Source organism: Heterocephalus glaber, unplaced genomic scaffold (genome assembly GCF_053883595.1).
Source record: "Heterocephalus glaber isolate CG9 unplaced genomic scaffold, H.glaber_assembly_v1.0 deba00001610, whole genome shotgun sequence".
NCBI lineage: Eukaryota > Metazoa > Chordata > Mammalia > Rodentia > Bathyergidae > Heterocephalus > Heterocephalus glaber.
In genome coordinates, this window is record NW_028258381.1 from 21,752,878 (window position 1) to 21,776,927 (window position 24,050).

General features: G+C 54.7%; 1 protein-coding gene across 23 annotated transcripts in view; it reads left to right on the forward strand.

The window, feature by feature from the left end:
• The window catches only part of Mlxipl (MLX interacting protein like), a 37,186-nt gene extending 18,681 nt beyond the window's left edge, over positions 1–18,505 (forward strand). For 3 of the 23 annotated variants that reach the window (XM_087196244.1, XM_087196250.1, XM_087196233.1), the window contains exons 2-15: positions 4,119–4,225; positions 8,717–8,799; positions 8,904–8,993; positions 9,239–9,283; positions 9,657–9,858; positions 9,981–10,061; positions 13,358–13,527; positions 14,960–15,497; positions 15,639–16,189; positions 16,275–16,394; positions 16,526–16,653; positions 16,736–16,905; positions 17,623–17,758; positions 17,963–18,218. In XM_087196244.1, coding sequence (XP_087052370.1) covers positions 8,952–8,993; positions 9,239–9,283; positions 9,657–9,858; positions 9,981–10,061; positions 13,358–13,527; positions 14,960–15,497; positions 15,639–16,189; positions 16,275–16,394; positions 16,526–16,653; positions 16,736–16,905; positions 17,623–17,758; positions 17,963–18,032 — 2,253 coding nt within the window. In that variant the 5' untranslated portion in view covers positions 4,119–4,225; positions 8,717–8,799; positions 8,904–8,951 and the 3' untranslated portion in view covers positions 18,033–18,218. Of the gene's footprint in view, positions 1–4,118; positions 4,226–4,302; positions 4,481–8,716; positions 8,800–8,903; positions 8,994–9,238; positions 9,284–9,656; positions 9,859–9,980; positions 10,062–13,357; positions 13,528–14,959; positions 15,498–15,605; positions 16,190–16,274; positions 16,395–16,525; positions 16,654–16,735; positions 16,906–17,622; positions 17,759–17,962 lie in introns of those variants that run through there. The other 20 variants (XM_087196251.1, XM_004840060.4, XM_087196246.1 and 17 more) reach the window with 18 other exon arrangements.
• Positions 18,506–24,050: the final 5,545 nt, after the last annotated feature.

Consider the following 24,050-nt stretch of genomic DNA (forward strand, 5'->3'; position numbering starts at 1 on the left):
GTCCGCCACCTTGCCCGGTTTGGTTGTCCCAGTTCGTGGCCAGCATTGACTGAAACTGAATTGAACCAGTCTTGCGACCCCCCCCCCCCGCCCCCGCCCCAACACACACAGACCGTCCCATCCCCAGGAGACACCTTTTCTCCACCAGCTGGAGTAAGGGTGGCAGGAGGAAGCCCCGACTGGCCCAGAGGGGCGCTGCTCGCCGAAGTTCTGGGCCTCAGCCCGGCAGGGGGTGCTGCAGGCTGCGCCGGGCTGGTGCGGGGGAGGCCTAGGGCCTGGCGAAGCCCGGGACCCCGGCTTGGCGCGTCGCAGAGCGCCCGGGCCGCACCCGACTCCGGCTCCACGCCCGTGTCCCGGAGGGCGCGAACCGGGGTCCTGGCCCAGTGCCCTGGACCAAAGTCCCCCGCAGCGGAGGACCCGGGATAAATTATCAACCAAAAACAGTAGAGAAGAAGGGGGATCAGCCGGCCCTGATCTTTTTTCTCTGTGCAAATACTCCTCTTCCTCCGCGGCGCCTCCTCTCCTCTGGGAGAACCGCTGGCGTCCGACCCTCGCCTGTCGCCGCCTCGGGGGACCGGGAGCCGGGGTGGGCACTGAGGAGCCGCGTCACTGCCCGTGCTGCCGAGCCACGCACCCCATTGGCTGGAGACAGAGTAACCTTGGCCCACAAGTTCTGGCCACCGGCCCAGGTCATGTTGCAACCTGATCGTGCTGGGCGCCCGACCGATGTAGAAAGTTTAGGCTCCCGTCCCTTTCCCGCTCCCGCCCTGAACATCACGAGACCGGCAAGGGGCATCTGAGGTCCCGGTACAATGGACGCCGCCCCTCTCCCCGGCCCCTCCCCCGGGAACCCCCACTTTCCAACCATGCCCTCTTCGGCTCCCAGCTTTCAACTACACAACGCTCTGCCGCTGTTGGCTCGCCTTTGCCCTGTCCCCCTCCCACCATGGGTGCCTGAGAGAGGAGGTCCTGGGAGGTGACCAGTGAGAGACAGCACACCCCAAGAACTGCTCCCCCAAGAGACTTAACCCCAGCCAGGTTTGGAGAGGGCTGCATCTTGACCCAACACCCAGAATGTTAAATCTCCCTTGTCCCGAGTTGGGGGGCTAGGCACCAAGAATGAGGTTGCTTCAAAGGTCCGGAGACTTTGTTTCCTCATTTGGAAGAGGAAAAATACAGGCTCAGACTGGGACAGCATTTTAGCCTTCAGATGTCCCTAACTGAAGGGGTGTGGTAGAGCACACTTGTAAACCCAGCACACTTGTGAGGCTGAGGCAGGAGGATCACTGAGAGTTCAAGGCCAGCCTGGGATACACAGTGAGACTTTGTCTCAAAAAACTAAAATAAAGGGTTTCCCTGGAGGAGGTCCTTGGAAGCCAAAGGTCCCAGGGGAGGACTGGATAGGAAGGGCTAGGCAGGGGTTCCAGGAGGTGGAGGGAGGAAGTGGCCCCCTGGACCAGCAGGAGGACAGCCTGCAGGAGCCTGGCTGCCTCGCTCTGCCGTGCAGGGTGGAGAGTGGGAGGAAGTTTCTAGGTGTCTGTTCCTGGGGGCTGTGGGAGTGGAAGCTCTGAGTTAGGTTGCAAAGACTACAAGAAACTACTTGTTGGTGGGCAGAGCTGGCTGGCTAGGGAAAGGGTGGCCTAAGGGACAGAGCCAAGGCAACAGGGCCTGTCAGGGCTCTCTAGTGGGAATTCCTGAATGGTCAGGGGCCGAACTGAGTTCTGAAGGGTCTCCCAGCCTGTAGCTCCAGAGTTTCCATCAGTCACAAGGAGCTGTTGAACCTTGGCCCTGGGCTTTGTGCTCCAGGCTGAGCCACTCCCCTACCATCCAACCAACCAACTCCCTTCCTCTTGGGCTTGGATATTGTCACTGTGTCCCCCCACCATGGCTGGGCCACCAACCTCAGCAGGCAGGTGAAAGAGAGGAGACAGGCAGGCTGGGTGGCACCTTGGGTGGTCGGTGGGGTGGGAGGTGGCTGGGATACAGGCCCGGGTGACACTCAGGAGTCCCCTGACCAGGTATCTCAAAAGAGGCTGGCTCAGGAGGAGCAGACCCCCTTCCCCCACGGGCCATGTCTCTTTACCAGACAGATGGTGTTTATCTAACTGCAGGATGGAGGGGACCAGCCCTCGGGGCAGGGCCCTGGCTATGTTCTCTACTTGGGTAATGAGCCCTATTGTCCCCTGAGATGGCAATCCCCACCCCGCCCCCTGCAGCCCCCAGAGCAAACACAGGAGCTTGGAGACCAGAGAGGAGCAGGGACCCAATGAGCCATACACCCAAAGGAGCTGCAGGGAGAGGAGCTGAGGAGTCAGACTGGCCGAGAGGGCAGACGCAGCCACTGTGTGTGAGCCAGGCTTGGAGAAAGGAGGCCGGAAGGGTTCCTGTGGAAATGGACCCTGAGGAAGGAGGGAGGAAGGGAGGAACTGCAGGACCCTAAGACTGAGTATCTTGGCCTCCTGGGACGGCTTCATGGTGGCGACGAACTTGGCTAATATGGTACCTAGAGAGTCAGGCCAGCACCTGTGAGAAGCCCTAGGACTCCATGAACATTGCTTTGTGCTTTATTTGTTTTTGTGGTACTGGGAAGTGAACCTAGGGATTTGCCCTGAGCTACATCCCCAGCCCTTTTTAGTTTTTCTTTTGAGACAGGGTCTCACTAAGTCACTAAATTGCCTAGGTTAGGCTTGAACTTGAGATCTGCCTGCCTGAGCCCCCCACAGTGCTGGGTTTACAGGCATGTGCCACCACACCTGGCTTAGCTCATGAATTTGGCCCGCTAGGGTCTGAGTTAGGGTGCTTTCTCTCCTCTGCCTGCCCTTGGGTCCTGATGGCTCTTTGCATTATGATGCCCATGAGGAGGGCCCACCTTCCAGCTCAGTTCAAAGTGCCATCCTGACATCATAGATGCAGACACAAAAACACAGTGCCTGGCTGCTCTAAGGCCACCCCAGGGGGACAGGCTCCCTCTGCATCCAGCAAACTGTCCCCATCCCCCAGGCCTAAGGAGGCCAGCAAATATAGAGAAAATCCACAGGCCCTGAGTGAGTCCCTGCCGTGTAACCTTGAGGATGTCCTTTTCCCTTCCTGACTCTCAGGAAGATTATTTCTTATTATTCTTAAATAAGAACTGCAAGAGGAGACTGAAAAATACAATATGGTTTTACATAAAAAACATTTACTACAGCAAAAGACACATTGCTATTAATGTGCCTCAGACTTCTCCCCCCTCACTTCAAACACTGATCCCACAGTTCTTGCCAGTTCTGGAGCATTTCTGGAAGTCCTTTCATAAGGGTCTTTACAAGGTGTGATCAAAAACAATGCAAGTTGGGCCGGGGACTTGGCTCAGTGGTTTCGCCGCCTGCCCCGAAAGCTCAGGGACGGGAGTTCGATCCCCAGTACCAAAAAAAAACCAACAGCAAAAAAAAACAATGCAAGTGGCTGCCGAGCGCCATCCAATGGAGAGGCAGGCTCACAAAAACATGATGGTGTCTCCTCATCTACTTTACTCACTGGATCTGGCACTGTGTGTGACTTCTGACTCTTCCACAAAGTCAAAATGATCATGAAAGAGAAATGCTTTGAATTGATTTGGGACCTTGGGGCAGCCATGACAGTATGACTAAAGACCTTTATGAAAGAGGACTTCCAGAATGATGGATGAGAGTGTTAGAAGGGAGGGGAAGTATTCTGAGGGGAACTCACAGCAGTAGAGTTTTACTGTAATAATTTTTAAAATGTAAACACACACTGTATTTCTCAATCATACCTCGGAGGTCCAAGCACTATTCCCAGACAGCCTAGGAGAGGGGAACCTTTGGGCCATGCAGGGCCCTCTGGTTCTGAGCCCTGAGCTGACAGAGCAGCTCAGCTTCTCTAGCTGTGGTTCGGGAGCAGATGGACAAGCAGGAGCACATGGTGGGCACCTGGGAGGGGATCTTCAAGGTCAGACTCCAGGGTAGGAACTTCAGGCAGGTAGGATGAGGGGTGGGATTTGGGGATCCCTCAAATTGCACCCATAGATGGAAGCCTGGTGCACAAGGAGAGTGAAAAGTGCACTTTGCAGAGGCCCCGCCTTCTCCTCAGCCCACCCTCACCTCCCTCTCCCCTGACAGCGGCAAGCTGGTCTCTCCCAAGTGGAAGAACTTCAAAGGCCTCAAGCTGCTGTGCCGAGACAAGATCCGCCTCAACAACGCCATCTGGAGAGCCTGGTATATCCAGTGTGAGTGGGCACCCTGGGCTCCTAGCCACAGGAAGGACCTTGCCCTGGCCCGGGGCTGCCTGCAGAACCCCCAGGGCCCCAGGGGGCAGCCAGGCCCCCAGCACCAGGACCCCAGAGCGTCTCAGGGATGTGTGTAAGGGTGCTTTCCTTGTGAAGCCGGGCACAGCAGACGGCACACCTTGGAGTAGGCTAAGAAGCCAGGTGTGGTGGTGCATGGCTATCATCAGCACTTCGGGAGGCTGAGGCAGGAGGATGGTGAGTTCAAGCCCAGCCTGGGCACTTTAGTGACTTAGTGAGACCCTGCCTCAAAATGAAAGATCCAAAAGGGCTGTGGATGTAGCTCGGTGCAAAAGCCCTGGGTTCAATCTCCAGAAGTGCTAAAAAGAAAAAATAAGCTGGGCTGGGGATTTAGCTCAGTGGTACTGCACCTGCCTCATAAGTGCAAGGCCCTGAGTTCGATCCCTGGTACCACACACACACAAAAGAAAAGCTGGGATGTGGGGACTGGTTCAAGGCCCATTCTGCATCCTAATCGTGTCATCAGGTGCCTCAGAAGGCAGGGGACAAAGCTACATTAGGTCACCTGGGCTGGGTGCACCATGTCTGTCCATGAGGAACCAAGGAGGGTCACGCGTGTGTCTCTATCAGCCTCTCCTCGAAGTCTTTCCTGAATGCCCAGCAGTGCCCATTGTGGACATGTGACATAGGGAAGGGACCCTGGTCTTAAGAGTCACCCAGAGAAGTTTCCCCACCCTGTCTCTGCCCCTGGCTGGCTGTGTGACTTCAGGGAAGTTGCCTAGCCGCTCTGAGCCTGATTCTGTTTCTCTAAAATGAGACTAATAGTCCTATGTTTCACAGTTCATGTGGGAACTATAGATGTCAAAAGGCCTAGCACTAAATTGGTGTTCAATAAATGATATACGCCAGGTGTGGTGGCTCACACCATTTCATCCCTGCACTGTGGGAAGCTGAGACAGGAGGATCACAAGTTCAAGACAGGCTCAGGCAACTTAGTGACTTAGTGACACCTTGTCTCGAAATAAAAAATGAAAGAGGGCTGGGGATGGAGCTCAGTGTGAAGGAACTGGATTCAATCCCCAGTACCTGAAAATAACAAACATATCCCAAGGAAGTCACAGCCGTTCATTTGGGGACAGCCCCTCAGGAGGACATGGGAGGCTGAGAGGACTTGGCCCAGGTGGCCCCCGTGGGGACTTTGCCCATCTCCATTCAGCCCCACACAGGAGCGAAGCTGCATTCGCCCTGGAACACACAGCCCAGGGTGGCACCAGCCTGCTCTGTTGGGCTTGGGTCTGGCCTGGGTCTGCAGGCAGGGATGGGGCAGCGTTCTGCATTCTGTGCATCTGTGGGTGCCAGGCAGGGTGGAAAACGTCTCCTTTAAGACGTCCTCACAACTGTCAGTGGCAGGTTTCAGGACTCCGGGCCTGTGGCTGAGCCACTGAGGCCCACACAGCAGGTGACTTGTGCCAGGTCACAGGGCTGAGGAGACTCGGGGCTGCGAGCTTGTGGTGTGGCAGGCTGGCTTCCAGTCCTCCCCCAGGGCGTGTGGGTCCCTGCAGGGCAGGGGCCCAGGGTTTCAGGGAAGTGGGAGCCACCTGCCTTTTGGATGCCTTCCCAGAGTTCTGCCATTTGGAGAACCTGTGTCCTGGGCTACACTAGGAAGCTGATAAGCCAAGGAGTCAGTGTCAGGCCACCCCCAGGCTCCCTCGTCCCCTCAGAGCTGTGTGTGCATGTGGGTGCTTTATCTTTATTTTGAGAGTGGGTCTGGCTAAGTCAATAAGTTGCCCAGGCTCAGCTCTAACTTTTGATCCTGCTGCCTCAGCCTCTGAGTGCTGGGATGACAGGCATGTACCACCATGCCCAGCTTGCAGTTGTTTTTTTTTCCTTTTGGCACCAGGGATCGAACTCGGGTCCTTGCGCTTGTGCAGCAGGCGGCGAAACCACTGAGCTAAATCCCCGGCCCAGCTTGCAGTTTTTGATGCCAACTCTGGCCAGAGGTCCCTGAGGTCCTTACCCAGACAGAGTTGAATAGAGCTGTGTTTGAGCCCTCGCAGGCCCATGGGGACATCTGTGCCCCCTCCCCGACCTGAAGGGAGTACATCTGTGAAATGAGTCACGACAGGTCTGGCATCCGAGGTCACTGTGAGTTGTCAGTGAGCTCGTGGGTTTCAGAGCATTGAGCCGGTGCTTGGAGGGCCCCCAGGCTGTGAGCAGCGGGGACTGAGGGTGATCACTGCTGTCACCATGGGAGCACACGGCGGGCAGTGTGACTTAGCTGGGCGTGGTGGCACACGCCTATACTTCCAGCATTTGGGAGGCTGAGGCAGGATGATCGCCATGAATTTGAGGCCAGCCTGGGCTACACAGTGAGTTCAAGGCCAGTCTGAACTGCATAGTAAGACCCTGTCTCAAAACAAGCAAACAAACAAACACATAAAAAAGGGCACTGAGCACCTGTCTCCTTCCTAGACTGCAAAATTTGAAGGTGGCTACAAGGAGAGGGAGAGGAGCTGCTGGAGCAGACTCATCCTCCTTCCATTCCCATGACCTTAGTCTCAACCAGGAAGAGCCCCACTGCCCCTCTGCAGGTCCTGGCTTCCACAGCCTTCCTTCCTGCTCAGTGCCTCTCTCCCACTCCCGAGTCCTCCCAGGCCCTTTGCACCTTTCTGGGAAGGGAGGACTTTCCACCTGCTTTATCTGTGGGCTGTTTGTTTGCTCTCCTTATCAGCCCGCTGAGCTGTGAGCCCTGGAGCCCTGATTCATGTGGATCCCTGTCCCCGCATCTGTCCCAGCAAAAAAGGAAAGGGTTAGAGGACGAAGGGACTTATCAGTGCAAAATGAAGCCTGTGCCAGCCTCCTGGGCACAGCCCCACTGTCCAGAGCACAGGGACCCTGGGCTGGGGCAGGGAGAGCCAGGCTGGAGCTCAGGTACTCTGGGGCCCTGGTGTCCCCCCCTTCTCAAGGAAGAGGGGGACAGACACTCTGAGACCTCCTGGCTCTAAGCCCCTGGGAGTCTACACACCTAGGGCTCCAGCAGCCAGCACCAAGCCCGTCCTTCTATTCTATGAGTGCCCACTAGGGACAATGTCCTTTAGGGCACAGCTGTGTAAATGATGCCAAAATCCTACTAAATGTCCTGTTCCTGAGGTCCCCCTCCTCTGTGTCCTCATCAGTCCCAAAGGAAGTTGGCTGAGGCAGGATAGAGCCTTGTGGACTAGAAGCTTTAATGACTGTCCTCTCTATAAGAGTTGCCTCTGTGGGCTGGGGATTTAGCTCAGTGGTTCCTGCGCCTGCCTTGTAAGCACAAGGTCCCGAGTTCAATCTCTGGTACCAAAAAAAAAAAGAATTGCCTCTGGTCTGGGGATTTAGCCGAGTGGCACTCTGCCTGCCTCATATGCACAAGGTCCTCATTTTGATCCCGGGCACCAAAAAAAAAAAAGAAGAGTTGCCTGTGTGTGTGTGGCACAGGAATGGAACCTAGGGCCTTGTACCTGCTAGGTAAGTGCTAACCACTAGGCCACATCCTTAATGAAGGTCTGGTGAGTGCCCTGCTCTGTGACGGCAGCTGCTCCTGCCTCCACTCCAGGGTGGGGTGGTGCAAATCGACAGAGAACTGAGGGGAGGAAGGTTCCTGTCAGGACAGGGCCCTGGGGCTTGAGAGGACGGTTCCAGGAGTGCTGGGCTGGAAGAGACCGAGGAGGGGAAGAGGGCCAAACGGTGGGCTTGTGGCTCCAGGTGGGACACATAGAGAAGCAGGTGGCAGCAGGAGGAGCTGGGAAACCAAGCTGAGGAGCAAAGTCCTTTTCCTGGGGTCCTAGGGAGTCACAGGAAGGGTCAGGCCTGCAGCAGGAAGAAGGGCTGCAGAATCTGAGGCCAGAGTCCGGCCCTGTGGAATTGTTTGTCTGAGGATTAGATGGGGAATGCTGGGAGCTGCTTGGGACTCCTAATGGTGAATTTGGGGTCATCTTGGGGGAGGATCCTGGGATCCTGGGGTGGAGCTAGGAAGAGGCAGCAGGGAAAATTGAGAGTGGGCGCTGGGCAGAGTCCGTGTCCATCCACCCGTGGCAGGAGGAGGGAGGTCCCCTACCAAGCTCCCTAAGGAACCAGGGGAGGAGTAGAAGGGGAAGATCACCAGGTGTGGTGGCACACGCCTGTAATTCCAGCACTCTGGGAGGCTGAGGCAGGACGATCTCAAGTTCAGACCTAGCCACAACCTGTTTCAAATTCTAAATAAATAAGAAATAAAAGGTCTAGAGATGTAGCTCAGTGTGAAGGCCCTCGGGTCAATCCCCGTGGGGGTTGACAGGAGAAACAGGAGGCCCAGGCAGGCGGGAAGACTTCCTGGAGCGGCGGCAGCGCTTCACGCCGGCATCCACGGCAGGCAGAACTGCGCAGGGTGTCCCTTGGGTCTCAGTCCGCGTGGGGTGGGCATGAGGCTTGGGTGCTCCTGACCTGGTCCCCCTCTCTCAGATGTGGAGCGGAGGAAGAGCCCCGTGTGCGGCTTCGTGACGCCCCTGCAGGGGCCGGAGGCCGATGAGCACCGCAAACCAGAGGTAGCTGGGGCTGCACCCACCCGGGGATCGGTGAGGGGCGGGACCCGGGCGAGGAAGCAGCGCGCAGTGTCGCCCTGCTCTGAGCCCGTCCGGACCTTCCCCAGGCCGTCGTCCTGGAGGGGAATTACTGGAAGAGGCGCATCGAGGTGGTGATGCGCGAGTACCACAAGTGGCGCATCTACTACAAGAAGCGGGTCAGTGGGGGCCCGCGGCCGGAGCCCCGAGCTTCCCGGCCGCTGCCAGCCACCTCCAGTCCCACCCCCACCTCCCACCCCAGCGCCAGCCCTTCAGAAAATGCTGAGCGGACAGCGCCACCGTGTGGCCAAAGGCTCTCCTCGTAACGTGCTTACTCCCCAGGGCGGCCGGGGAGGGGGCCAAAAGGGGAATCCCCCGGATGGGATGGCCGGAGGGAACCCAAATTACAATTCTATTCCCGCAGCTCCGTAAGTCCAGCAGGGAAGGGGATCTCTTGGCCCCCAAGCAGGTGGGTGCTGGGTAAGTCCCACAGGGCAGGGAATCTGGGGTCCCTAGGTAGGTGGATTGCAGTCTTTCCACCTGGGTGGCCTGCGTGTGCGGTGTCTGCGCGTGAGGGTGGGATGCAGGAGTGGGCGTGGCCACCATCCTCTGGGTGATTCCTTGAGCCTTTTCCCCTTGGGAGGCAAAGTCGTGGGCAGACTCCCAGGGGGCCCCTGAGCAGGTGACGGGAGGCGTGGGGGACATGGCACCCTAAGGACCCCGGTTCCTGACAGAACAAAGCGTAGCTGCATGAAGGAACCTTGGCCTTCCAGGCAGCAAGCCGGGGAGAGGTGGGGTGGTGAGTCTCAGGGACCTGGGCAGTGACCACTCTGTGTCGCTAGGCCGAAGGGGGGTGGCCGCCGCCAGAGCGATGGTGCCAGCAGCTCTTCTCCAGTGTGGTGCCTGTGCTGCTGGGGGGGCCCGAGGAGGAGCCTGGCGGGCGGCAGCTCCTGGACCTCAACTGCTTTCTGTCCGACATCTCCGATACGCTCTTCACCATGACGCAGCCCAGCTCCTCAGCCCTGCAGCTGCCCCCCGAGCACGGTGAGGGCCTGCCCTGGGCACTGGGCAGGGGAGAGGAGCTTGGGCACCTAAGATAGGGGTAGGGGTAGGTGCCCCCAACTCTACCCTGCCTGCTGCTCCTGACGTCACCACTGCTTCTCCAGCCTATGTGGGCAATGCTGACATGATCCAGCCGGACCTGACACCCCTGCAGCCCAGCCTAGACGACTTCATGGAGATCTCAGGTAGGGCAGGGACCTCCCTGGGAGAGGGCCAGGTCAGAGCTCCGAAGGGAAGGCGATCTGGGGCATTTCTGAGTGGTCCTTCTGGTCCTCCTTGGCCTGAGGTCTGGGGTGTGGCGCTCTGGCCCCCTCAGATGAGGGTAGGGCCAGAGGGGACCAGGGGGCCAGGGGCTTTGAGGTCGAAGGAAAGCTGTGGCTACAAGACTCTCAGAGAAGAGGAGGACTTGCATCTGTTTGGTTCTATTTATTGTTTACATCTTACATTTCTAAATGTATTCATTAAATAACATTTCAAACATACCTACAAGTAGAGAGAATAGGTCAACAACTCCCCGGGTTGCCCATGTCCCCAACTCACAGCCCCTGTTGGTCCATCTGAAAAGCCCTGCCCCTGCTTTTTTTTAGGGGGGGGGGAGACAGGGTCTCACTATGTGGTTCAGGCTGACCTTGAACTCACTGTGTAGCCCCAGCTGGCCTCAAAGTCTCGGTGATCCTCCTGCCTCAGCCTCTCAAGTGCTGGGCTTACAGGCATATGCCAGTGCTCCTGGCTCTTTCCAGTACTATTTTTAAGAGAATCCCAGACATCAAGTTCTGCCCCACCCACCCCACACTGGGGATTGAACCCAGGGCCATCATACTGAGCTACATCCCCAGTATTATTTATTTATTTATAATTTTTAGACAGGATCTTGCTAAGTCACTGAATTGCTCAAACTGGGCTCTAATTTGGAATCCTCCTGCATCAGCCTCCCAGAGTACTGGGATTGCAGGCATGCACCCCCCCATCTGGTTCAGATTTTATAAAGCATTTTTATAAAGCAGTGAGTCTCCTGTCTCCTCTCCTGCCCCGAGTGCCACCAAGTTCCTGGTCTCCTGGTATCTTTCCAGAGATATTCATGCCACTGTAAGCAGGGCATCTTTTTTATCCTGATGGACTCTTTCCTCCATTGATTTCCTCACCTTACTGTAGATCTTGCAGGCTGTCCCCGTATACAAGAATTTAGGGTCCTCCAGAACCACTCTGGGGGACAGGTAAACTTTGGGGCTCAGCCTGGCTCAGCCAAGGCCCACGGGACAGAAAGAGGGTCCCTAGCATAGAAGCTTCTGTTCAGGGACCCTCCAGCTCCTTCCCCACAGGGTCCCGGGCCTGTCAATCAAGAGGTGGAGGCCTATGGGGCGGAGACCGGGGAATGAGGAACTCCCCCAGCCCTGGGCTGGGTGGGGGCTGTCAGGGGCAGAAGTGTAGATGGCAGTGCCCTGGAGGCAGAGCAGCCAGGGAGGGCGGCCGCCCTGTCTGGACACACAGACCCCTGGCACAGGTAGGAGCCCACTGTGCCCATCCGGGCTGTGGGCAAAACCCAGAGACTGGGGCTGGACAGCGACTGCTGTCCCTCCAGGGGGCTGCCGGGTGGGGACACATGGGGTCACACAGAGCAGGCGCCCGGCGTGGCCCTTGAACACACTGCATGCACTGGCAGGGCAGTGAGCACTGGGGCCCAGAGCTTCCCTTCTGAGAGTCCCCAAGAGACCCTCCCTGGAGAGGCCAGGCTGGGAACCCCGGGAGGGCAGAATGAGCGGGAGCGGGCCAGGGGCTGGGTGAGGCCGGGTGCCAAGAGGATGCCCGAGGGAGAGGGGTTGCGGAGGAGGTTCAGGTGCTGAGGAACAGGGGCCACGCAGGAAGTGGCTCCTCTCAAGGCAGTGTGGGGACAAGTGGCAGTCGTGGTGAGGGGGTGGCTGGGACTCGGAATGAAGTGTGCTTGTCACTCTACGCCCTCTGCTCAAGCCCCGCGGCTGGGCAGCAACGCTGAGCAGGGAGCCCCAGTGTGAGGCTGGTGCTAAAGCCCTGGGCCTCAGGTGGCCTAAGGAGAAGGCCGGTGGTCTCTGGGGAGTCACGGGTAGAGGATCAGCGACCACCACCTGGTCCCACCCATCCCTGTGTGAGAGAAAGGCAGCAGGACAGCAAGAAGCCACCTTCTAGTTGGGCATGGTGGTGCATGCCACCTATAATTCTAGCGCTCTGGGAGGCTGAGGCAGGAGGATCTCAACTTTAACCCCAGCCTGGGTAACTTAGTGAATAAATAAATAAATAAGCCAAGGGGTAGGGATGTAGCTCAGTGCAAAGGCCTTGGGTTCAATCTCCATGACAAAGAAAGGGGAAAAAAAGCCAACCAGGTGCTGGGAAAGACACAGATGAGGGCACAGAGCAGGTAGATGTGTACACAACGAGCCTGTCACAGCCCCGACAGGGACTCGTTGTGGACATAGGGGCAGGGAGACCGGTGGAGGCTTCATGCCTGACACCCAGGCCTGGGTGTTGTGACAGAGCACAGGCACCTAAGACAGACAGACAGACTGGCGCGCGCGTGCGCGCGCACGCACGCGCGCACACACACACACACACACACACACACACACACACACGCATGCAAGCGCGGCTCATCCTGTAAGTCCTGGTTTCCGTGCGCCCTTCTCTAACTCTCCTGCCAGGGGCCTGGAGGGAAAGGGTGGGCTGGGCCACCCCAGGCTGGCTGGGAGCTGGCACAGGGGCCCGGGTCTGACCAGCCCCGGTGGCCTCGGGAACTGGCACAGGCTGGCCAGGGTCAGAGAAAGGTGCCCGGAAGGGAGCGGGCAGGCGGGCGGCGGCAGCCAGGCCCAGGATGTGGTTAGGCCGCAGGCAGCTGCTTCCCAAAACCAGAATAGCGCGGGGCTTACACAACCCGAAGCCCAAACACTCCAGCCGCCCGGCCCCCTCACACCTCCCCGTGTTGGGACCCCTTGGGCCCCCTTGGGCCCCTGACCATCCCCTCTTGGCCCTTCACCCCACCCCAGGCTGTGCTCTTACAGCCCCACCTGTCCACCTCCCCACAATCTGCCGCTCTGTCTCAGCCACCACCCTGACCTCAGTCACCCCTAACTCACCCGAACTCCCCCCACTTGGGGCTGCTCCCCTGCACCCCACCCCTTTCCCTCGCAGGCCTTCTCTATGGCCCCACTTCCTAGATAGAGCTGGTACGGGGATGGACGTGGGCCCTGGAAGGGGCCCCGGGAGCCAAGCACGGGGCTCCATGGGGGGGGGCTGCTTCCCGGGGACCCTGTTCACCGCCTCCCGGCCCCTCCATCCCCACTCTGGCCCTGCACCCCAGCCTCTGGCTGCTTCCCCTGAGCCAGACAGAAGCTCCCCCAGTTTCACAGTCACCTGTGGAAACCCCCCTCCCCCTCCGCCTCATCCTACCCCAGGACACAGGGCCCAGTGACATCATGAACCCTAATCGCCACTGTCCTGTGTGTCCGAATTACAGATTTCTTCACCAACTACCGCCCCCCACAGACGCCCATGGCTTCAAACTTCCCAGAGCCCCCCAGCTTCACCCCCATGGCTGAGTCCAGCTTCAGCAGTGGGATCCTGGCCCCGGAGGTGCCCCCGGTCTCCTTGGGGTTGCCCCACCTCCCAGGACAGAACCGCTTGCAGGTGAGCTCACCTTTCCTGAGCAGCCTGCCCAGGTCACCTCCAGCCCTGCCCTTGTGCAGGGGTGGCTGGGCCCTTCCCGAGAGCCCAGTCTCCAGCTTGGCCCTAGGCGGGAGGTCCCTGACTCAGAACCAGGCAAGATGGAGGTGGGGCAGGCTGACGGCAGCAGGACCTCAGAGCAGGGCATCCCCAGGGCCAGGCTGCTCTGGAAGGCTTCCTGGAGGAGGGAAATTCTGGGCCTTAGTGAACTAACTGGTCAGGTTTGGGCAGAAGAAACTGGTAGACTGAAAGCCATTTGGAAGGAACTGCAGGAAGGGAAGCTTTGGAAGCAGGAAGCTGAGCACCTGTTTAGGAAAGTGAATTGACATTCTCAACTCAAGGAGTCCCAGGCCCAATTCGCATGTGCCTCAGCTGCTGCATTAGGTGCTTTTCCCTGCCCTTCCATCAGACTCTGAGCTCCATGCTGGAAAGGTTGCACACTTCACTACTGGCTCTTCGGTGCCTAGTGTAGTCCAGGCACAGCAGTAAGTGGTGTGCGGTAGGTGAGCAAGGGTGTGGATGGGTGCGTGTGTTGGCAAATGGGAGAATGTGTTGTAGATGGCAGTGGACCCATGTGTGGGTTGCTGAATATATAGGGAGATGAGTGGTTGGCTGTGTGGATGGGCTGGTGGATGGATTTATAGATTTATAAGTAGTTTGATGGATTGATGAATGAGCTGGTGGAAATGGCTGGTAAATGTACAGATGATGGATGGATGGATGGATGGATGGATGGGGAATGGGTGGGTGGTGGGCAGATGGATGGATGATTGGGGTGTGAGGTACCCCGACTTAAGGGTTCACCAGGGCACCCCAAATTGGGGTACGGGGTACTCCAGATGGATGGATGAATGGATGGGTGGACGCGTGAATTATGGATGGGCTGGTGAGTGAATAAAAGAAGTGTATATAGTTGCATTGGTAAATAGCTTAATACTTGGCCAGCTGGTGTTGGGTTAGGTAAATGAACTAGCTCATGGATGAGAGAATAAGTAGGTAAATGGGGGGGAGGATGGATGGTTGGATGGATGGGTAAATGATAGATGGATAGGTGAGTTAGTAGATGGATGGACAAAGAATGGATGAATGGAGTGGTTAGCAGATGGTTTGTTGGTTAAATTAGTAAGTAGATAGATAAATTATTGGCAGATGAATGGATGGGCAGGAAGATTGATGCTTTATGTCATGCTTAATTTGTGCATAAAGATATTCGCTCATTACTTATAATTTCCATGTGTGTGTGTGTGTGCACTCGTGCACGTGTGCTGGAAAGCAAGGATCATTTCTCTCATCTCTCCCCAGCACCCAGTCCAGAGCTCAGCAAGGGAGCAGGCTGCCTGAGTGGCTGCCAGCGCAGCCCTCTGCCCTGCTGAGTGTCTTTCTGTCCCCAAACCAGGCTCGGAACAACTGTCCTGGCCCCTTGGACCCCAGTGCCTTCCTGAGTCCTGACTTCCTCCTTCCTGAAGAGCCCAAGCCCAAGCTCCCACCGCCTCCTGCGCCTCCACCCCTCCTCCAGTACCCCACCCCTGACAAGGCACTGGGCCTGCAGCCCTGCACCCCGCCTCCCTTCCCTCCCAGGATTTCAGCCCCTGCTGTGCTGCAGGAGGAGCCCCTCTTCTCCGCCAGGTTTCCCTTCCCCTCAGCCTCTCCAGGCCCGGGAGCGTCCCTGCTGCCTGCTCCCGTAGCCTTCCCAACCACCCCAGCTCAGTCCATCCCAGGCCCTGCCCCAGGCCCCAATCCCTTCGCCATAGACCTGATACCTTCTGGGTATCCAGAGCCCACCTTGGGCTGTCATTTCACAATGCCTCAGGGTGTGCAGCCCAGGGCCAAGCCTCCTGCCCCATCCACCAGGGGACCAAAGGCCAACCCCCCCACCTTGGCCCCTGCCACTGCCCGGGGCAGCAACCCCTGCCTCACACAGCTGCTGAGGGCAGGTGAGAGGGCACAGAGGGTGTCGGGGAGAGGGGGCAAAGTGGCATGGAAGTATGAGTATGGGCTTTTAGGGGCAAGAGGGGTCCCAAGCGGTGCTGGGGTAGGGCCAGCCCCAGCGCCCCTCACAGTCTCCCTGTGTGCAGCCAAGACCGAGCAAACCCTGGAGCCACTGCTTGTGCCCAGCACCCTCCTCCGGCCCCCGGGGTCCCCGGTAAGACGGTGGGCAGTGGGAGGTGGGGATGAGCCCAAGGCCTTCACCCCAACTTTTGGGCCTTCTGCATTCCAGCAGGAGACGGTCCCTGAATTCCCCCATGCCTTCTTTCCCCCAACCCCGGCCCCTACACCGCCCCGGCCACCTCCGGGCCCAGCCACACTGGCCCCTCCCAGGCCCCTGATTGTCCCTAAAGCAGAGCGGCTGTCACCAGCACCCAGTGGTAAGGACGGGTTACAGGGATTGGGGGGATCTAGGGGAGAGAAGAGAAGAAAGAAGGGGAACTGTGTCGGGACCATGATGAGAAGGACAGGGCAACAGGACCCCCTCTCCCATGTGTGTCTGGGTGTGTCTGTCCTCACCACAGGCAGTGAGCGGCGGCTGTCAGGGGAGCTCAACTGCGTGCCTGCTCTGGGCACCCAGAGTGTGGGCGTCTCTCCCCCTCCATCCTCCCTGTGCCGGGGCCGGCCAGACAACAGCAAGGTGAGCACCATCCTGATACAAGATGGGTTTGCACTCCCAGTCCCTCCCCAGCTCCTTCCCGGGCTCACCCTCTGTGCTCCCCAAGACTGAGAACCGGCGCATTACACATATCTCGGCTGAGCAGAAGCGGCGTTTCAACATCAAGCTGGGCTTCGACGTCCTCCACGGGCTTGTGAGCACACTCAGTGCCCAGCCCAGCCTCAAGGTGAGCCCCCCCGCCCCGACTGGCACCCCAGGCCCCCTCCTGGACCCCCACCCGAGACCACACCACAGAGCCCCCAGACATGTGGGTGTCAGGGCCTCTGGCACCTAGGCCTGCTCTGGTGGCACCCACAGGTGAGCAAGGCGACCACGCTGCAGAAGACGGCCGAGTACATCGTCATGCTGCAGCAGGAGCGGACGGCCCTGCAGGAGGAGGCCCAGCAGCTGCGGGACGAGATCGAGGAGCTCAATGCTGCCATCAAGTAGGCCGGGCCCAGGCGGGCGTTGGGTAAGGGGAGCAGGTGGCTCTCCGGCTCTTGGCCTCTGACCCACCCATGTCCACAGCCGGTGCCAGCAACAGCTGCCCGCCACGGGGGTGCCCATCACACACCAGCGCTTTGACCAGATGCGAGACATGTTTGATGACTACGTCCGGACGCGAACACTGCACAACTGGAAGTTCTGGGTTGTATCCACACTTGGGTCAGCAGCCTGGGGGCAGCAGGGGCAGCTGGGTGAGCACTGCAGCCAGACTCAGCTGTGCCCAAGAATGCAGGCTCAGCTTCATGGGCCTTGGGGTGTGGGCTTTGATTATCTCCCAACCCACCTGGCCCCCAGGCCATGGCCAGCAGTGTTGCCCAGTGATGGGCTGGGGGCTGAGAGGAAGCCTGGTTGGGGAGGTGGGACCAGAAGAGCCCCTGGGTGAGGGGAGGCACAGCCCTGCCCTGAGGAAACCCCCAAGGCAGCCTGAAGAATCAGAACTCTAACTGGTGAGGCCTAGAGAAGATGTGGAATACAGCCAGTGTATTCCTAGAACTCTGGGAGGCTGAGGCAGGAGGATCACAAGTTGGAGTCCAGCTTGGATGACTTAGAAACTTAGCCAGACCCTGACTCAAAATATAAAATTAAAAAAGGGCTGGGGATAGCTCAGTGCAAAGGCCCTGAGCTCAATTCCTAATACTCAGAAAATCAAAGACATGGAATCCACTCCCTTACCTAGCTAAGAGTTCGGGTTCTTGACTGAGCTAGGGTAGGGAGCCCATGGATGGGGGACAGCCTAGCAGGCTAGGGAGCAAGCAGGCAGGGGGGCTGAGAGCCAGAGTTGGGATGGGAGGATGCGAAGGGGGTGCAGCAGGAGTCAGCTTTGTAGTTCAAGGCCCAGCCCTTCCTCCCCCAAGTGGAGTCAGGGATGGAGGGTACCATCAGGACCGCAAGTCTGCTCCTTGACCCAGGCCCAGTTCAGCATCCTCATCCGCCCTCTGTTCGAGTCCTTCAATGGGATGGTGTCCACGGCAAGTTTGCACAGCCTCCGCCAGACCTCGCTGGCCTGGCTGGATCAGTACTGCTCCCTGCCCGTGCTCCGGCCCAGTACGTGAGCTCCTGCCTGCCCAGTCCTCGGAGGTGCCAGGCTTTCTGCCCCACCTGGGCCCCTGGGGCCCTCTCCCTCCCCTCACCATAGTGGCTGCAACCGGAGGTCCTGGGAGGGCTGGCAGTCTGGCCCACCGGGATTTCCCGCCATTGCTTGGACTTCAGCCCTGACCTCAGCAGGTGCCTCTGTCTCTGTCTCCCCAGCTGTCCTGAGCTCCCTTCGCCAGCTGAGTGCGTCCACCAGTATCCTGACCGACCCAAGCCGTGTGCCTGAGCAGGCCACGAGGGCAGTCACAGAGGGCCCGCTGGGCAGACCATTATAGTCCTGGCACACCCTCCGGGCACTCCCCTCCTGCCCAGGCCCTAGCTGGTGCCTTCCCAAAGTGTCCCCACCTCCTGGTGGCTGAGAAGAGCCGAGCTCTGTCCCTGCTCTGCCTCTGCCCTCTGGGCAACTTGAAACCCCTCTTCAGGGTGGGGACAGCTCAACCGACAGATGGACTTGAGGCCTTAGCCAGCGGGACACTGGGGACCTGAGCTGGGCAACTCAGGGAGCTCGGAGGAGAGAAGGGGACAGCCTGTCTCTGGATCACTCCTGCCTGCTCCCTGCAGGGGACACCAGGCTCCTGTAGGGCGGCTTTCCCTGAGCAAAGCCCGGGAGGGCCAATGCCAGGGCATCTTGTATGTGTGTGGATGTATGAGTGTGGATTTTGTAAAGAATTCTTGAACAATAAAAACAAAAACTTTCAGCCAGTGTGTTGCTGTGACTGCCAACGTGTCTCACCCCGGCATGGAGACAGCCGGTGACAATGGAAGGTGGTTTTGCGGGGGCCTTGAAGGCCTCAGCCTTCACTCTGAGCTGGAAACTTCCAGAAGGCTTTGGGTGCACATGGACACAATGACATGAAACGTCTTTCCAGGAACCCTGCAGAGGCCCAGTCAAGAACAGGTGGAAGAGCTGGGCATGGTGGCGCACACCTGTAATCCTACCCCTCGGGAGCCTGAGGCAAAAGGATCACTGAAAGTTTGAGGCCAGCCTGGGCTTACATAGTAAGTTCCAGGCCAGCCTGAACTACAGAGTGAGGCCCTCTCTCTCTCTCAAAAAAAAAAAAAAAAAAAAAGCTTCCTGGACATCTTCCCTCTGCTGCCTTCAGAGTTAGAAGCAGGTAGATCTGGGCCCAGGAGTGGAAGTGACAGGGCAATGACAGGGGAACCATCCTGAGGGAGAATGAGCTGGCTCCGGGTTGTTTTCTCCCCACAGGTGAGGATGCAGCCCCAGCCTGGACAGCCTCGAGACTGGGATGTCTTCCCAGGAACTGAGAGGCCAGACAGGGAGTTAGAGTAGAAGGCTGTCTCAGTGTTTCATTGATTCATTTAACAAATAGCTCCCAAGCAGCTGTTCTGGGCCAGGTGGTGGTCATAGCTCTGTGATCCTGTTCACTGAGGAATCCCTCCCCTCATGGAGCCAACTTCCAAACCCAGCCTCTTGGAATCCTCTAGATCTTCTTGAGGCTTTGACAGACATTTTCAGATGAAAACAGCAGTCAGCCTGGTGTGGTGGTGCACGCCTATAGTCCCAGCACTCTGAGAGGCTGAGGCAGGAGAGTCACAAGTTTGAGCCCAGACTGGAAAACTCAATGAGACCTCATCACAAAATAAAAAGTATAAAGCCTGAGGGTGTAGCTCATTGTGAAGACCTTGGGTTCAATCCCTAATACACAAAAATAAAGCATCCTCTTGTCATTGGATCCTCCCCTTCTCTCTCTCTTTCTCTCTCTCCGCCCCCAACATTTTGTTGTTTCGAGACAGGGTCTCACTACATAGTTCAGGGTGGCCTTGAACTCACTATGTAGCCAAGGCTGGCCTCAAACTCAGTGATCCTCCTGCCTCAGCCTCCCTCCCAAGTGCTGGGATCACAGGCATGTGCCACCATGATGGCGTCTTGATGGCTTCTGCCCTTGAGAGTATGGACGCTACCTGCTGCCCCTCTTCCCCTCAGCCCCTGCCCTTGGGCTCCCGCCCTGGGCCTGCAGCTCACTCTGCTCTCTCTGAACTCAGCTCACAATCCCTGCTCGTGAAATCCAACTGCATTCCTAGCTTCTGGGCTCTTGGGCCTCCGCCTCCTCCTCGTCCTTCTCTTCCTCCTCCTCTTCCCTCTTCCTTTTTTTTCCCCTTTGGTACTGAGGATTGAACCCAAGGCCTTCTCCCTGAACTTACATCCTCAACTCTAAAGAAAAAAATTTTTTGGAGACCTCTAGGAAGATAGTGGAGAGAACAGCACCAACAAATCAACGTCTCCATGATTTGGAATCCAGAAACTGGAAAATAATAACTTGGGGAAGAAAAGAAGGAGGGGAACTGGGTATGTCATACACGCCTGTAATCTCAGCACTCAGGAGGCTGAGGCAGGAGGATTGCTTTGTGTTCGAGGCCAGCCTGGGCTACATAGTGAGTTCAAGGCCAGCCTGAACTACATAGTGAGACTCTGTCTAAAAAAAAAAAAAAAAGAGAGAGGTGGATCTGTGGGACCCAGGAAGGATCTAAAGGGAAAATTGGAGCTCACAGAGAAAGTGAAGAGACAGACCTCTCAAAGCAGAAAAAGGAAGAGGCAATCCACACTTTCTCCTCAGCTCTTGGCTCATGGTGTGAGAAAGGAAGACAGAATCTACATAGTGAAAGCAGGTGACTCCAGAGGCCTCCAGGGAGAAACACACCAGTGGAACTGAGCAGTGGATGCTGTGCACTACAACAGCTGGTGAGTGACTCCAGTCCAAGCAACTGCTGTGTCCCCTGGAGAAGGTGCTTGGTTGGACAGCATTTTAGGGAGGGGCCCACTGAACCCAGAATTTGGAGCAGATGAGGTTGGCTTCATCTCAGGGCTGCCAGTGTTAAAATCCCACAGTAACTGGGTGAAGGACAATCATAGGAGACATCCAGGATCAGGGAGCCATGATTAGGTCATCAAGAGACACTAAAAGACTCAGGCACCAGCCCCATGGTTAGAGGCCAGATCAGCGTGAACTTCTGTGGATTTGAAAGTACCATAACCTGCATCCCATCCTATTCCCACTGCAAGCTTGCTGGGATTATCCAGCATGGGTCTGGGCTAGCTCTGCCACCTTTGTCTACCAGTGAGAGTAGAGTCATGCCCTGAATTGGACACTACCACAAAACTAGACTACAGAAGATAACCACAGGCTTGATATCACAGAGAAAAAAAATTTTTTGTTCATTTGTTTTTCTCTTTTTTGATTATTTTTGGTTTTTTTGTGAGTGTGTGCATCATTTTTAGGTTTTTGTTTTGTTTTATTTTATTCTTGTTTTTTCATTCTTTCTTTCCCTCCTGTCTTCTTCACCAGTTCCCCGAGGCTTGGGTAATCTTCCTTTGTCCTTCAGCCTTGCTTCTAATCACTTATCCTTCTTTTATTTCTCTATGTTTTCCTCTTATCCCTTTTAAATTTCCTCCCCTTAAGGCAAAATCATGCTATTGAGTAGATATTTACTGTATATAATTTTCTGATTTGCCTTAGTTTTTGTTATATAACTATAAATCTTGTACCTGTGGTTAAATGTGGCAAATTACTAGTTATCAGAGTCTGGCATTTTCTAGTCTATGCTTGATGTCACTGATTGTACTATTTTAGCCAAAGTGACGCAGTTGTGAGCAACTAATCTTCCTTGTATGCTGATACCTAGAGGGTCTTGGGGTCATAAATAATACCATATCCATTACCAGAGAACTGGGTGCTCTGCCAAACTGACAGCATCCTTTCATCCCTAATAAATTGAAGAGGTAGGGTCCTCAGACAGACTCAGAAGCCAAAAGCCGGCTCTATGCTTCAAAAATATCTCTGAAAAGTAGTGATTTCCTAAAGAGGTCTTGATACTAGTAATAAAGTTACCTACCATGAGCAGTTTACAAGCCTCAATGTAGAAAACTAATAAATGAAAAAAAAAATAGAAAATGAGAAAACACAGAAGCAGGATGCAACCCATAAACCCTAACCTGCCCAAGGCAAATAAAGGGGGCATTTAGGTGGGAGAAATCAAAAGCTACAAAGCTGAATTTTATGAAATAGTAGGAGTTGAAGTAACAAAATGGATGAATAAGTATCTTTACAAAACCAAAACAGAGATAATTAAAGAAATGAAGACCATTATGAAGGAAATGATTAGTGAGCCTAGAGTAGATACAGATTAAAAAACAGAAAAGTGGGCTGGGGATCTAGCTCAGTGGTTTCGCCACCTGTTGTGCAAGCACAAGGACCCGAGTTCGATCCCCTGTACCAAATAAATAAATAAATAAATAAATAAATAAAATACCAAAGAACCACAAAAAAAAAAGTCAATCTAACAGCTGCTAGACAATGCAAAGAAGACTAATATAAGATTAATTGGAATTAGGGCCAGGGATTTAGCTCAGTGGTTTTGCTGCCTGCTGCGCAAGCACAAGGACCAGAGTTTGATCCCTGGTACCAAAAAAAAAAAAGATTAATTGGAATTAATGAAGGATCAGAAGATAGCACTGGGGCCAGGGATTTAGCTCAGTGGCTCCACCGCTTGCCTTGCAAGCTCAAGGACCTGAGTTCGATCCCCAGTACCAAAAAAAAAAAAAAAAAAAAAGAAGAAGAAGAAAGCACAAAGAGCATAAAACAATCTGTCCACAGAAGTAATAGCCAAAAAACTTTCCAAGAAAAAGAATTTCAGATACAGATAAGTGAGTCATATAGAACCCCAGAGAGCCATGGTCAGAAAGAACCACAACAAGGGATATAATTATTAAGATTCCACACAACACAAGAACAGAATATTAAAAGCTATTAGAGAAAAGAAACTAATCACTTGTAAAGGAAAGCTCATCAGAATCACAACAGACTTCTCAACACAAACCTTCAAGTCAAGAAGAGTTTGGAGCAAAGTCTTTCTTTTTTTTGGTACCTGGGATCGAACTCCGGTCCTTGAGCTTGCAAGGCAGGTGGTGGCACCACTGAGCTAAATTCCCGGCCCTCTTTCTTTCTTTTCATTTCTTTCTTTTCTTTCCTTCTTTCCTTCTTTCTTTCTTTCCTTTTTTTTCTTTCTTTTGAACAAAGTATTTCAATCCTAAAAGAAAACAACCTCCAACCCAGATTGATGTACCTCACAAAACTATCTTTCAAAATTGATGGGGAAATAAGAAAGTTCCATGACAAAGAACATCTGAAGAAATTCATGACCACCAAACTAGCACTCCAAAAAGTTCTGAATGATATTCTAGAAAAAGATGGAGACAACATTTCCAAGAATCCCAATAGGATGAATCCACCGGACAAGGCAAGCAATTAAATAGAAAGGAAAGAAAGGGAACAAAAATAGGAAAATAGTACGACCAGGAAAGTCAATATGTATCAGTTATAATCATCAATGTGAATACTTTCAATTCACCAACCAAAAGAAATAGATTGGCAGAATGGATCAAGAAACCAGATCCAACAAAGTAGATCTCAAGCCAGACTGAGCAACAGAGACAAAGAAGGTCATTACATCCTTGTAGAGGGAATGATCCAACAGGAGGGGATAATACTCATAAGTATATATGCATCAAACACCAACACACCCAACTATACAAAACAAACACTAATGAATATCTTAACAATCAGATAAGCACTAATACAGTTGTAATGGGGGACCTCAATACCCCACTGTCACAAATAGATCAACTAGACAAAAAAATCAACAAAGAAATATCAGAACTGAATCAAACCTTTGAACAAATGGACATAGTAGATATCTACAGAGTATTCCACCCAACATCAACAGAATATACATTCTTCTCAGAAGCATAGGGGACTTTCTCCAAAATAGACCACATACTAACTCATAGGTTATGCTTAAGTAAATGCAAAGGAATTGAAATTATCCCATTCATATTATCAGATCATAGTGCAATGAAAGTGGAAATCAATGGTAAAAGAAACCACAAAAACAACATAAATATACGTAAATTAAATAAGTCTTCTGAACAACCAATGAGTCACAGATAAAATTAAAGAAGAGATTAGACAGTTTCTACAATTAAACAATAATCCCAATAAAATATACCAGAATTTATGGGATGCAAGGAAAGCAGTCCTATGAGGGAAATTTATAGCAGTGAATTCTCCCATCAGAAAAATAGAAAAATAACTTAATGTTGAATCTCAAGCTTCTAGAAAAAAGAAGAGCAAGTTAAATCCAAAGTGTGTATAGGGGAGAAAATTATAAAGATCAGAGCAGAAATTAATGCAATTGAGACTAAGAAAACAATACAGGGCCGGGG